Genomic DNA, 14,674 nt, shown 5'->3' on the forward strand with positions numbered 1-14,674 from the left:
CTAAGTGGAGATAGAAAAGGAAAAAGAGCATAGTTGTTTGAAGACCACCCACAGGAAGGAGAGGAGAGGAAAAGGGGATCAAAGGAGACACAGAGGTCCATGCAAAGGAAAGGAAGAGAGAGGGGTACCAGCGTGTCTGTTGACCAAGGTGATCCCTCTGTCACTCACCTTGCTGTCTTGGCTGGGCACCTGCACAATTAATTCTTCATGGCTATCCAGGTCATGGCTTCAGGTGTTTTCTTCCAGCATTTTTACTAATTACATGAATTGATTGTGTATGTGTGTGTACACACGTGTGCTGTACATCACAGTGATCAAGTTGAAGTCAGAGGACAACTTGGACATCAGTGGACCTTGTTTCACTTCCCCAACCATATGGATACCTTGGATCCAGTGCAGGTCATCAGGCTGGGTGACAAGCAACCTTTAGCACTGAGCCATCATGGTCCCTGAGTGTTTTTTGAAGTCACCCTAACCGGAATCAGACAGCATTCCTGGTGTTCTCTCAGCTCCACATTTCCTAGTCACAGGCCTCATGATCCGGCTTCCCATACGGTTTCATGCTTATTTTTACTTTTCCGGCAACACATTTGAGTTTATTTTAGACCAGCTGTGGCTGGTATCTTCTCCATGAATCCCAGCCTGGAGTTTCAGTTGCTTAGGAGGAAGCAGCTGGGTGTGGGCCTCGTTTCCATTTCCTGACATTTATGTAGGCTGGCTAAATGATCCTAGCCCTGAAAGAGCACTTCATCCTCCCCACCCCCCTAAAGGGTCCCTAGGGTGGCCCACATTAGTTACTGCTGACAAAGTGACCCACAGACCAGTTAAGAGCACAGCTGTGTTCTCTGGGGAGGCTAGAGGCTTAGTTAGGGAGCCAGAAAACTCAGGGGCTATCAGTGTTGAGCCGGGGCAGAGGCAGCTAACGAGAAGCAGTCAGTATGGCCTGTGATACCCACCCCTCAATAGCCAGCTGAAAGTGATGTCCTCTCTTGCATGTCTGGCAGGAGCCCACCTTCCATTCAGCTATGGTGGGAATCTCCACCCTTCTCCAGTTCTGCAGTATCCTCAGAGCAATGTGATAGAGGGAGCTCACTACTTGGAACACGGGAGTCTTCTGCAAGCTCCATACTTGGACAGCCAATATTTAAGTCTATATCTTCCTTCCTATTGCTTACGAATCCCTCGCCAACTGGTATGTCACAAAAATGAAGACAACCAAATAAAATGAAAGCCACAATTTTTAAGATTTAAAATGTGATAAGGTATGAAATTATAGTCTAATTATAAATACATAGCCCTAAAGATATGGTGTGATCCTGTAACATTTTATGTGTGTAAAATATTTTTATTTATGTCAAATATATATTTATGTATGTGCAATCCTTCCTGTGGATATAGCTCATGGTAGAGCTCTTGCCTAGCATGTGAGAGATCCTTGGTTTAATCTAGGCCAAATTATTTATTCCCCTTAACCCAAAAGCAAGATTTGGTGATCTTGAGAAAATGGCCCTTTCATATCTTCTAAGGAGACAGGATGCTTTCATGTGTAGTAAGGGCATCTAAGATGATGATGAAAGATTTCCATTTTCAGTTTTGTCAACTATCAAATCCTCACTCCACATGCTGGCCTAGTTTGTCCAACCTTATCCAAGTCCTTGATTCCCACGGCTGAGGCCCTGAACCTCCATCTGCTGTCCTTGCCTTGACATGTACTTTAGCACCATCAATCTGCCAAGCTCTCCTCTTCTCTTGGGCAAGCGACTTTGAGCATCAGGCTCCCATTCTCTCACTGTCAGTCTTTATTCTGGGTCCACATCAATGCAGTGTCACACGAATGCGGACTTGGCCATTTCCCACCAGAGTGTACTCTCAATGAGGGCAAAACACGTCTTCCTTTTCACATCATTTCTTCATGGCATAGCGAGACAAACAGCAAGGTTCCCAGAGCCTTCTTGAGATCCACTAACCCTGAGAACTAGCTGGTGGTGAGCTTTGGATGAAAGGCATCTACCAATTGGAACTGAGTACAACTCCTTATGTTGGCTAAGGAGAAGCTCCAGGGGACTTTAGGGGACAATGACCGGAACAGTCATGAAGCACAGTTTTGACCTGAGACAATCCACTAACTAAAGTCAAGGGGGATGAAGTCTGTGTGTGTGTGTGTGTGTGTGTGTGTGTGTGTGTGTGGTGGACTATGTAGATGAAGGCGATTGGAACTCGGTTGGCAGGAGCTTCAATTCTGTGTGCCTGACCAAGAAGTTCTATGTAAACTTTCATAAACTTTCATCTATGAGGATGAAAGAGGTAGTGTGTCCTCCCCCCAGCCAAGGAGTTATTCCACTTGACTTCCATCCTTGTCACCTGCCAAATCTGTCATCTGTGAGTTTTCCAAGCTACCTTTAACAAGGCTTAGAACTCTTGTTTTCCCAAGAGTGAAGGTGACCAGCACAATACTATTCAAGAACCTCTCACAGCCTTGGAGGAATCCTGTTGACAGAGAATGGACCTGGGTATAGACATGTCCCCATCCCTCTGAATGAGAGGCTGCCACTGTCTCTGGCTGGATGGTTGGATGGTTGACTTCCAGGTCATTTTGCCTTCATAAAGCCCTTGGTGTGCCGGGAACTCCCGGGTCTGCTTAAAAGGGAATTTTTGGCCCCCAAAGCCTGACAGCATTGTCAGAGTTAATTGTCCCAGAGAAAAACTACCCCAGAACCAGAGAACTTAGAGGTCCAGTTCTCCATTCACAGGGAATTTGGGCTCCATTACCTGGAACATTCCTTACCACTGTCCATTTCTTTTTACAGAAGATTGTTCTGGAATGGCTTCTACTTTCCTCTTATCAGCCACTTCTCTTTTCCCCGAAGAGTCTTGTGTTCTGAGTTGCTTGACATATTCTCTGAGGCCTAGTGCTTTTAAGTTTGAAGACTAGATTCCCCCCACCTTTGGTTAAATTCTAGGTATTTTCCATCACAAAACCAACACTAAACAAATATATAAATGTATGCAATCTATTCCTGCTCATATTTAGTTTTTCTCTGAAGGTAGAAAAACGATAACAAAATGCGCACAGAAGTTACCTCTGGGGAGAGGGTGTATGGAGAGAAAGGTTTAAGATTTTAAATTTTGTTTTTTAGGGATGCATATGGATTTTCTATATTGATAGATCATATACTACCTCCAGCATCCCCTTTGCACTGTTTTGAGTCATTAATTTTTTAGGTAATAGGTGCTGCTGGAGGGATGGTTCAGTTGTTACAGGTACTTGCTGCTCTCTCAAAGGACCAGGTTTGAGTTCTCAGCACCTACATGGTGCCTCACAACTGCCTATAGCTCCAGTTCCAGAGAACCTAGCAATCTTTTCTAGACTCTTTGGGCTCCAGACATGTGTGTAAGAAATACATGTAAGTACTCCCACATACGCATAAAATAAAAAACAAATGAATCTTTTAAAAAAGTAATAGAGACTCAGAACAGAAAGTTAGAGAATACATAAAATTTATATAAAACTACAATTAAGTAGTTGGGAAAATACTGCCTATAGCCAACCACACAGACACAAGTATTTAATCTTTCTGATTTTCTGATGCTTCTTTCTGTTTACTTTTTCCTCTTTTAAATGCAAATGTAAGAAAATTATAAAATAGCAAGGATATAAGATTCATTTAAAAACATGACAGTCAGCCGGGCATTGGTGGCACACGCCTTTAATCCCAGCACTTGGGAGGCAGAGGCAGGTGGATCTCTGTGAGTTCGAGGCCAGCCTGGTCTCCAGAGAGAGTGCCAGGATAGGCTCCAAAGATACACAGAGAAACCCTGTCTCGAAAAACCAAAAAAAAAAAAAAAAAAAAAAAAGACAGTCTTTTACCAAATTTCTAACCATCCAAACAAATGAAGAAGTCTGAACTTTTTTATTTCAGCGCCTCCTTGATTTTACATTACAGGTTATTTTTTTTTGAAACATGCTTATGTTTATTAAAATCCTGTTTATACCAGGTGGAACTATATTGATACACAAAGCCATACATCAGAATTATTTTATGTACAGTTAAACTGATGTGCTCCTGGCACAATCTTTTTGATGATATGATCCAAAATCATTTAATTTCAAAAATGTAAACAAAGAAATAGTATTCATTGTCTTATGTTTTTTAAGCCTTGCTTTATATCCTTTTAGCATGGTACTGTGTTGTAGAAGGACATGATTTTCACACAAGTACATAGCATCACACATTACCCTAGACCTCTTTTTCCTTTTACTGTTAATGTCTTTTTTTTCCCTTTTTTTAATTTGAATTACAAACAAGATTGAATTACATGACAATCCCAGTTCCCTTCTCCCTCTCTTCCTCCCCTACCCCCCAACTAAAATCCTACCTATCACATATCCTTTCTTTAATCAACACCTGATTCAACCTTTCTGCTCCCTCATGACCTCTGCCTCCTTCCTTTTCTTCCCTTCTCATACACTACAGGTTATTAAATGACAACTAACACAGGATTTCTTCATTTGTCTCCCCTGAAGTGCAGCTGGGTCATCCCCAGACTTCTTTTTCTGTCATGTACATTGCTGCAATGTCAAATGTTTAAGACTGATCTCTGAAAATGGAACCACTGAGTCCCGATTCAGTGCCTCTGTCTTTACCACCAGCTTGTTCTCCAAAGGAGTTGATTCATGTTAAAGCTCCACCTGCACTAAGTCAAATCTCATTTCTTTTCTCACTAATATTCTGGATTATTGTATTATTTAGTTATTGTCAAATTGAGGCCTATTGTAGATTTCTTTAATTCTTGCACATCACTCTGAAAATTTTTGATTTGAGAAACCAACCTTTTTTAGTTCGAATAATTACCTTTATAAATATTTTTCTCTCGTTGTCTCACTGAGGTTTTTTTTTTGTGTGTGTGTTTTTTGAGACAGGGTTTCATTATGATCCCTGGTTGGCATGGAACTTGCTATGTATGTAGACTAGGCTAGCCTTGAACTTGCTTTGATTCTCCTGCTTTTGTCTCCTAAGTCTATGTGCCAACACTGGGGTGCCATCCCCTTCCTTCAAAGAACCATGACTAGGTAAGTATTAGAGCCTCTCCCTTTAGTTTCATGCTTATTTTCTGGTGCTGTTACATATTGAACCCAGGCTTTCACGTGTGTGTGTGTGTGTGTGTGTGTGTGTGTGTGTGTGTGTGTGTGTATGTGTGTGTGTGTGTATGTGTGTGTTCGCTGGCACATGCTAAACACACATTTTACCTCTAAACACACATAGCTCCTACACATTTGCATTTTAAAAGTTTCTAATACTTCTGTGCTAGATATGCAATATTGATTCCTTTTTTATTTTCATGATTACTGTTATTTTCAAATGAGATAAACTTAAAAAATCTTGCTAGATACGTTAAAATAAATATACTGCAAATACAAAGGGTAAAAAAAAATGAAGATAGAAATGTTACAAAATAAAAATAGGCCCAATGACAAGAATGGGTATAGAAAAAAACCTAATTGGAAAATTGAAACTGAAAATATAAAGGGAAAATAAAAATAGGCACAATGATAAGAATGTGTATAGAAAAAAACCAATTGGAAATTGAAACAAGAAAGGAACAAAGCTCACATCATGGCCAGATGGAGGTTAGTCCAAGGAATAAGGGATTTTTAAATTGTAATTGCGTTCTTCTTATTATTGTTACTGCATCTGTGATGTGTGGGGGGCTTTGTGTGTGGACAATCCATGGAACTGGCCTTCTCATTCTACTTTTAACTTTGGATTCAGAAATTGAACTCAGATCATCAGACTTATGCAGCAGATGCCTTTACCTGCTAAGTCATCTGACTAGCCCTAAAGAGACTGAGGTTTTAAACAATAGACAATGTAGTAATATAATTCACATGCAAGCAAACTAAAAGAAAAAAATATGCACACCTCAAAAAAAATGGAAAAGTCTGAACAATAAATAATGCACTTGGTGGAGAATGTCTACCAGACTCTGGCAGTCAGAACTGAGTCTTTTTCTCTTTCTTTCAATGTGGTCTGTCCTTGATGTTTCGTTTAAGAAATGACCAGGTGGGTGGGGAGCATTGAATCATGGGTCACTCACTGAGCCATGTCTTATACTCTTAAGTGACTGGCACTTTATAAGAATTAAAAAAAAAATTATGTGTGTGTGTATATGTGTGGGGGGGTATATGCACATGAGTTCAGGTGCCCACAGAGGCCAGGAGAGGGCATCAAACTTCATGGAGCTGGAAGTATAGATGTTGGTGAATCAGCCAATGTGGGTACTGGGAACCAAAAGCCAAGTTCTCCAGAAAGGCAATAAATTCTCTTAACCTCTGAGCTATCTCTCCAGTCCATGATCAACAGTTTTACCATTTTTAAACACTGTCAAATTCTATAATTTATTCCACTTTATTGTCTTGTTTCATTAGCAAGGCCTAGGACATCCAGTGTAATATTTAACAAAGGCGGTAGCATAGACGGCCTTCTATATTTTTTGGGAGGGGCAGGGTCTCTCTGTGTAATTCGAGCTGGTTTATAAGCTCGAATAAGAATTGAAGATTTTCCTGCCTCAGTCTCCTGAGTACCAGGACTATAGACACATGCCACCACACCTACAAGAACAGATTGGTTCTCAGTTTTAAGTGAATCCACATCTGTTGAGATGAGCATATTATGTTTACATTAATATTACCAATTTTATAAAAATATGTTACTATTACAAACCCTTTACTCCTTGAATTAAACCCTGGTTGGCCAAGGGGTGCGCATGCATGTGTATTTGTAGGTTTTGGGTGTTTTGCTTTGTTTGTTTGTTTGTTTGACAGGGTTTCTCTGTGTTATTGTCCTAGCTGTCCTGGAACTCACTTTGTAGATCAGACTAACCTTGAACTCACAGAGTCTGCCTGCCTTTGGTTCTCAAGTGCTTGATTAAAAATGTGCTCCACCACTGCCCAGCAAACATGGTATATTTTTGTGCCCTTTGTTCTTGTTATCCTTGATGCATTTTGATTTGCTGATATTTTATCTAGATTTGGTAATTTGATTATTCTCATAAAATGAGCTAGTATTCTATCTCCTGTTTTTTTGTTCTCTGGAATAATAGGTGAAATTGAGTATTTCAGGGATGGTAAAAGTCCTCTGTAAATCTGTCTGGCTTGTAGGGTTTTATGATGAATCATTTGAAAACTACCATTTCAATTCCTTTGTACTATAGTTTTAAAAGTGCTCTGTTTTTTTTTTTTTTCTTTCTTGACTAAGTTTTGGTTAGCTATACTTTTCTAAGAAAGTATCCATTTTTAGAAAAATCAATAGCTTCAGTTTCTGGCTGGGTATAAATATATTCTTTTATGTTTTGAAAAAAAATCAGTTGTGTGTGTACTGATTTTCCTTTTCTGTTCTTGGTATTGTTTACCTGTGACTTCCTCCTTTTTTATTCCTCCATCTTATCAAAAGTACATCTGGTTTATGTTCTTTTTAGAGAACCAGATCTTGGAGTGTATTGTGTGTGGAAGGTGCTAGCCTAAGCAGCAAGGTGAGCAGAAAGGATAACAAACCCTGCCTTTCTTGAAAATCTATTCTAGCCAGTGGTGGTCCACACACCTTTAATCCCAGCACTAGGGAGGCAGAGTGCTGGGATTCCAGAACTCAGGTGGATCTCTGAGTTCAAGACCAGCTTGGTTTATGGAGTGAGTTCCGGGATAGCCATGGATGCAGAGAAACCCTGTCTTGAAAAAAAGAAAACAAAGTGGAAAACCCCCAAATCTATTCTAATGCAAGGAGATAATCAATAAACAAGACCAACAAAAAGTTCAGAGTAGATTTGAAAATGATGGTTTCTGCACAAGAAAAAAGATCAGGGTAAGAAAGATTGAGGGGACTGAGGGAAGACACAGAGGAGGAGAGAAAATGGCATCTGACAGATAGGCTTGATGGGGCTGAGGGAATTAACCATGCACATGCTTAGCAGAACATTCCAGAAATAAAGGACAGTCAAATAATGACAAGGATTTTATCAAATCTTCACAGGATCTTTTTATATTAGCTTGTATATGTTTCCATTTGTCAACATCAATGGTTCCTTGTTCAGGACTAGAATGCACAGTCATTTGCTCAAAGTCACAGAGCAGTTGCTTTAAATACTTTTGCTTCCCTGGATGTTAACAGACATCTCAATAATTGTATAAAATGCTTTGCCTCTGACGATGGAGAAGAACCCGTGCTATTTCACTCTCTCACTTAGGGTCATGACTGCTTGGGTGAGAAGACCGAACTCCTATCCTCTGCTTCTATTTAAGGAAAAAAATTTCTTACCTTCTCCTAGGGTTGAGCCCCACACATTGGGTGCCAGTTGTAGGGATCTCTGTGACCTTCACTGGCAGCTGAGAGACAAGCCATGTGAGATAAGAAGACAGATCAGCACAACACTACTTTGTAGCCAGCGAGTCTGACCCCTGAGTGGCTTATTTTAGGCTTATTTAAACACAGTGCAATCTGGGAAAACTATTCTTGTGATGATTAACTGAATCCCACATGCACAACAAAGCACACTGAATCTCTTTGAGGAACAAAATGAGCTAAATACAGATCAGATGTGACTACTGAAACTCTTTATAAAGTCCATGCAACACTTTCCATAAAGATACATTCTATAGATTAACTAAGAAAAACAAGCTTATGAGAGTGGGCCTGGAGGAGGGTTTGGTACCAGAACACCTCTAGCCACACAGATAACACAAAGGTCACCAGGCTGGAAAGCATGTCTGCTCCAGTCTTTCGGGAGAAAAACAGGTTTTGCATTCATCCCCTTGAGGAACAACCCTGTGCAGCTAACATTGCACGTTCCCTTAGTGGAATGGCTCTCAACCTTCCCAATGTTGCAATCCTTTAACAGTTCCTCATGTTGTGGTGACCCGCAACCATAAAATTATTTTCACTGCTACTTCATAACTGTAATTTTGCTATTGTTATGAATCACAATGCAAATATCTGTGTTTTCTGATGGTCTTAGGTGATCCCTGTGAAAGGGTCATTAGATCCCACCAAAGGGGTTGTGACCCACAAGTTGAGAATCACTGCCTTAGTGAGTGTCCATGAACACAAAAACCTCTGTGCCGTCTACAGGGAAGGGCTCTTAAGAGGCTGGACAATATTCTTGAGAGTCCCATAGTCCATTCTGAGGACACCAGCTTCTATTAAGAATGAAATATCGAAGGCTTCTGCATAGAGGAGCTGTGCTATGATTAGACCAAAGGGACACACCGTGTAGACAGGAAAAACAGTGACAAGCTATGGCAGTAATCTTGAGAAACGGCCATGGCTCAGCCAAAAGTAGTAACTAGGTAGGGAGGGATGGTTGAATCCTGAATATGCAATTCTGATGATAAAGTCAACAGCATTTGTTTACCATCCATATGTGCGGAATGAAGTGAGTCCAAGCCATTTGTCCTCAGAAGCTGCAGTGACTGAGTTGCTGAGGGTGTTGCTCATACCTCATGCATTCTATTTCTTTAATTTCAACTGTTACCTTCCTGTTTCTTTTGCTATATCTGGGGTAACTGGTAGTATTTTTTTCCTAAAGGATTGACTTACTGAAACAAGCTTTGAATTCACAGAGGTCTGCCTGCCTCTACCTCCCAAATTCTGGGGCTAAAGATGTGTACCACCACGATTGCCTTAAAATAGAAGTTTTCAAAGATGAATAATGTGAAGAAGCTCTTTGATTGGTTAAAGTGGGCTTAAAGCCCCTCGTCAGAGGTGAGTGGGTTGCTTCTGGTTGGTCTGGCCTGAGTTTTGTTTCCAGCTCTCCACTTGCTGCACTGAGTTTCTATTTGCTAACTTGGGAACTCAAGCTGCCTTGGTATAATGGCCTCCCAGTATGTCACGCTGACACTGCAGGCGCTGCATTAACCACTATGCACAGATTTTAACATGTTTTGTTTCACCACCATTCAGTTTTTATAGTCTTCATTTTCTATTGTGATTATTCTTTAATGGGAGCATTACTTTAGTGTGTTTTTATATTCCCCATACATTTTAAAATAAACTGTGTCATTGATCTCCAATTTTGGTATTTATTTAGATAATGTTGTGAGTGATATTGATCCTTTGGCGATTTCAGGGCCTAGCTGCATTAGTCAGTTTTCGTATTTCTACAACAGAATACCTGATGCAGCTAACTTTAAAAGAAGTGAGCATTATTTAGCTCAAGCTTACTTAGTTTTGGAAGTGAAAGTCCAAGACCAAGCAGCCCCACTGGGTTGGCTTCTTCTTTGAATGGAATGCTATGATGGAAGCATATATGGGAGAAAAATGTTGGGCCAGGCATGTAAAGAGTTAAACAAAGAGTCTAAGGTCCTACCACCCCCTTTAAGGCATACCTCCGTGAGCCAAGGACCTCACTGGGCCTCACTTTATTCAGTGCCACAGAACAAACATAGGCCTTGCATAAGTGTTCCCCCACTAAGCTACCTTCCCAGTCTTTGCTTCTTGAGATAGGCTTTCATTATTTAGCCAGGTTGACTTGCATTTGCTATGCAGCACAGTCTGTCCCCAAGATCCAAATCCTTCTGCCTGCTTCCCAAGTGGCAGAATTACTATGTGTCACACACTTGGGTAGGCTCCACTTTTTTTTTTTTCCAACTTTTTTATTTGAATCAGAAACAGGATTGTTTTACATGACAATCCCATTTCTCTTCTCCCACCCATCCTCCCCTACCCCCCCCCAACTAAAACCTTATCTGTCACATATCTTTTCTGCTCCCCCTGGATGGTGAGGCCTTCCATAGGGTGTCATCAGAGTCTTTTGTTTCCTTTGGGGTAGGGCCTAGGCCCACCCCCCGTGTGTCTTGGCTCAGGGAGTATTCCTCTATATGGACTGGGCTCCCAAAGTCCACACCTATGCTAGGGATAAAAAAATATGGAACACTTCACAAATTTGCGTGTCATCCTTGTGCAGGGGCCATGCTAATCTTCTCTGTATCGTTCCAATTTTAGTATATGTGCTGCCGAAGCGAGCACAGGCTCCACTTCTTAAAGGGCCACTATACCTCTCAAGACCACCAACTTGGGGACACAAAAGGTTTTGTGGGGGGCCACAATTATACCCCGGCCATAACACCTACTAAAGAACATACTCTGTTTCTTTGGAAGGATTTAGCTCTTCCAAATGTGGTGACACACATCTCTAGTCCCAGTATTCAGGAAGCTGAGGCAAGAAGCTCAGGAATTTGAGGCCAATGTGGAATCCTGTACGAAGACCCTGTCTTAAAAAACTATTAGGGTTAGTGCTCTAACTCAGTGGTAGAGTACTTGCCTAACATTACCCTAGGATCAATCTCCAGTGCCGCTAAAAACGAAACGAGGAGGGGGAGGGAAAGCAAGTGCTCAAGAAAGAAAATTAATGCCAAAGGCTAGAAAAGGCAGGTGAAGTAGAATGGACAGACATTGTTCCCATCTGCTGTGGGAGCTGGAATTGTAGACTGAGGAGGTTGCTGCGCTTAGAAAGGGCTTGATCCCTGGAGCACCAAGGAATTGGCTACATCAGAGGCTGGGCTCATACTCAGCAATGTGGTGATGCTTGTGTGGGGATTCTCTATGGCTAGATTCCCAAGATCCACAAACAATAGTTCCACACCCCAGGGCTCCTAGATCCCACACTCATGCTGTGTGTGTGTGTGTGTGTGTGTGTGTGTGTGTGTGTGTGTGTGTGTCCCAGCTACTACTGATAGCATGTGACCATGGCAGAATCTAAGGGTGCTGTCATCATTAGGGAACAGGTCTCCATAAAAACAAGTCTGTGATTTTTGTTCCATAGCAGTCACTCTAGGGAGCTGTCGCAGTGCTGTGTGTTGGGTGAGAATGCATCTTGCTCTACTCCAGTCTGTTCCTGTGAGAAGTGCTGGGATCCAGGAACCACAACACCTCATCACAGAGGTAGACATGAGGACTGGCTGTTCAAACGATATGAGCCGTATGTTCCCCTCGGGAAAGGAAGAGTTTTATGTTACTTTTTTTTTTTTTTTTTTTTTTGGTTTGATGCTGTAAAAAATCCCTTTTGTGACTTTAGCTAAAAACATCCAGTACATTGAAGTATATTGTGTCTAAAGAGAATACTGTAAAGTTCCATAAATAGGTGTGGTTTGTGAAGGCTCTTTACAGTGTCAAACAGGGCAGGTTCCTTCTGGGGATCACAGGGACCCTGCTTTCCTTGGTTTCTTCGCATCATCTTTCCTCTGCTTCTGCCAAATTTTCTCCCTTCATAAGGCCACCAACCAAACTGTATTAAGGCCTCATTGTGATTTAATTATCATTGTAAAAGTCTCCTTGCTAAACATGGTCACATTCTGAGGCATGTGCTATTAGGACTTCAGTTTATGATTTGGAGGGAGGGATTTGTACCAGCTACTGTTCTCATCACTGTGAGAGCATAACTGACAGAGGCAAGTTAAGAGAAGAAGGGTTTGACTTTCTGAGGGTTTGAAAAGGATGCAGTGTTTTATGACGGGAAGGCACAGCAGTGGGGCATGAGGTACCGGCCACACTGTGGCTCTGGTCACACCTCGTCCACAGTCAGGAACACTGTGTTCATCGCCAGAGCGATGAACACTGGCGCTCATCTGACTTCCCCTGTATCTCCTCATTATTTGGTCTGGGATCCTGGTTTGTGGGATAGTGCTACCCACATCCAGGGTGGCGCTTCCCTCCTCGGCTGATCCCCTCTGAAGACACCTTAGAGTCGCAGCCAGAGCGTGTGCTTGCTAGGAAATTCTAAATCCAGTCAAGTTGACAAGATTAACCTCACGGACCACTTCACTCAGTCCCACAGCAGTCGTTTCACCATGGCCTTTATTGTGCTCTATTTCAACAACATTCATACTCTTCTCTGGTGTTTCACTCCAAGGCATGCAGCTTAGGCACAGATTTTTGCTTACAGAATTGGTGCAATTTTGACAAATAGGTGACTCATCATGGGGCTAGCTGACTCTCAGCACATCCTGTGCCCACAGATGCCATTTCTTTCTTCCTTCGAGGACATAGCCGTCCTTTTAAAAAGAGATGGCCACACTCTGAATGTTCTTTTGCTTTGTTGCTTCCAGGGAATGTACCTCCTACCACCCAGCCAAAGTGCACTGACTTCCAGAATGCCAGCTTCCTCCGAGGCACCAACCTCAGAGTCCAGTTTCTCTTCTTTACCCCTTCGGACCCTAGCTGTGGGCAGCTGGTAGAAGAGAGCAGTGACATCCAAAACTCTGAGTTCAACGTCAGTCTGGGAACTAAACTAATTATTCATGGATTCAGGTGAGAGCTAAGTAACCAATAAGACCTTCTCCACTAAGAAGGAAAGAGACCATAATGGCGTAATGGCGTGGGAAGGTTGTGCGGCACATGAGGAGGCATGAATTTACAGCCAGTCACATGTTCGTCATTCATGTCCTTGATGCTCTGTCATCTTTGCACACTTTGCACACATTGTGTTCCTCATCCTTGCTAGCACACCAGTAAGCCTCTGCCCGGTCTTTATGGCCCTGGAAAAGCCATTCCAGTTTCCATATCTGGATTAAAGAGGAAGGTGTAGGAATCATCTCCATGGTTCTTGGGCAAAAACCTGCGCTGTTCTCCCCAAAGTGTGGTTGTGCAGCATGATTCATCTTGGAAAATGAGGTCACAGGTTTTACGCAGTCACTTGAGGATAACAACATGGTACTTTTTGCCCACGGTTTTATTTCCTCTTTTTTCTTCTTCTTCTTCACTTTTTTCCATGATTTTATTACTGGAGAAACTTTTGTTTATGGTATTATTTCCATCATACCCAGGGGTTAGCTTTTCACAGGAGCTTGACAGTTTTGCAGTTTCTGGTACCCTACTGTCCAATTCAATCACAACCCTTCCTTCAAACATCTCCCTACCCCACCACAAAGCCCACTGACAAGACAAAAATCAGAGGAAGTTTCTGAGAAGAAATGGAAAAAGAGACTGCAGGGCATATAGAGTTGGGGTACCCATTGAACGGGTGCTCCCCACTTCTTCACATCGGCCTCTCTCTGCTCCAGGGGCCCAGCTACATCTACCCTTAATTGTCACTCTCCATTCTTTTTCTAAAGTCATTTCTTTAGCAAGTCTAATATTCAGCCACTATCCCAGGCAGAATATATCCCTCCAGCCCAGGGGTGGCTGATGGAACCAGAGCAGTCATCAGGCAGTTCTGCTCTTGCACCTCAGGGAACCTCACTTTCCAGAGCCCATGCCCCATCTGTACTCCTGTCTCCTTCTGAGCATGCTCGCAGTGTCCCACAACTGGAGCTGGGATGTCTTTCCACACTGTTAGGAGAGCTTTCTGAAAATTTCCTAACAGTATCTTTCTAGAAAAGTCTTAAACTATAGGTTCTAGACAGTCAGGGACTTGTCTTTATATCTTGGGAATCATCCAGCATACCCTTAGACCCACAGGTCTATAAGCGTGTTGTGAATGACCAGAAGGGTACATGGAGGAATGAAAGCCTCCCCATTTTAAAAGCCTATCATTTAAAATGAGAATTCGTTTATGTCTCTCTTGGGGTCCTCCTTGTTACCTAGCTTCTCAGAGGTTATGGATTGTAATCCTTTGCTTTATATCTAATATCCACTTATGAGTGAGTACATACCACATTTGTCTTTCTGGGTCTGGGTTACCTCACTCA

General features: G+C 42.1%; 1 protein-coding gene and 1 non-coding gene across 3 annotated transcripts in view; one reads left to right on the plus strand and one right to left on the minus strand.

Annotated features, from left to right (window-relative positions):
• The window catches only part of Pla1a (phospholipase A1 member A), a 35,478-nt gene that overhangs the window by 1,832 nt on the left and 18,972 nt on the right, over positions 1-14,674 (plus strand). For both annotated transcript variants that reach the window (XM_035444560.1, XM_027412692.2), the window contains exon 2: positions 13,094-13,295. In XM_035444560.1, the coding sequence (XP_035300451.1) occupies positions 13,094-13,295 (202 nt within the window). The remainder of the gene's footprint in view (positions 1-13,093; positions 13,296-14,674) is intronic.
• Positions 10,909-11,015, minus strand: LOC113835427. The gene has a single exon (XR_003484972.1). It is a non-coding gene; the product is annotated as a U6 spliceosomal RNA (small nuclear RNA).

This window comes from Cricetulus griseus, chromosome 4, assembly GCF_003668045.3.
Source record: "Cricetulus griseus strain 17A/GY chromosome 4, alternate assembly CriGri-PICRH-1.0, whole genome shotgun sequence".
Classification (NCBI taxonomy): domain Eukaryota; kingdom Metazoa; phylum Chordata; class Mammalia; order Rodentia; family Cricetidae; genus Cricetulus; species Cricetulus griseus.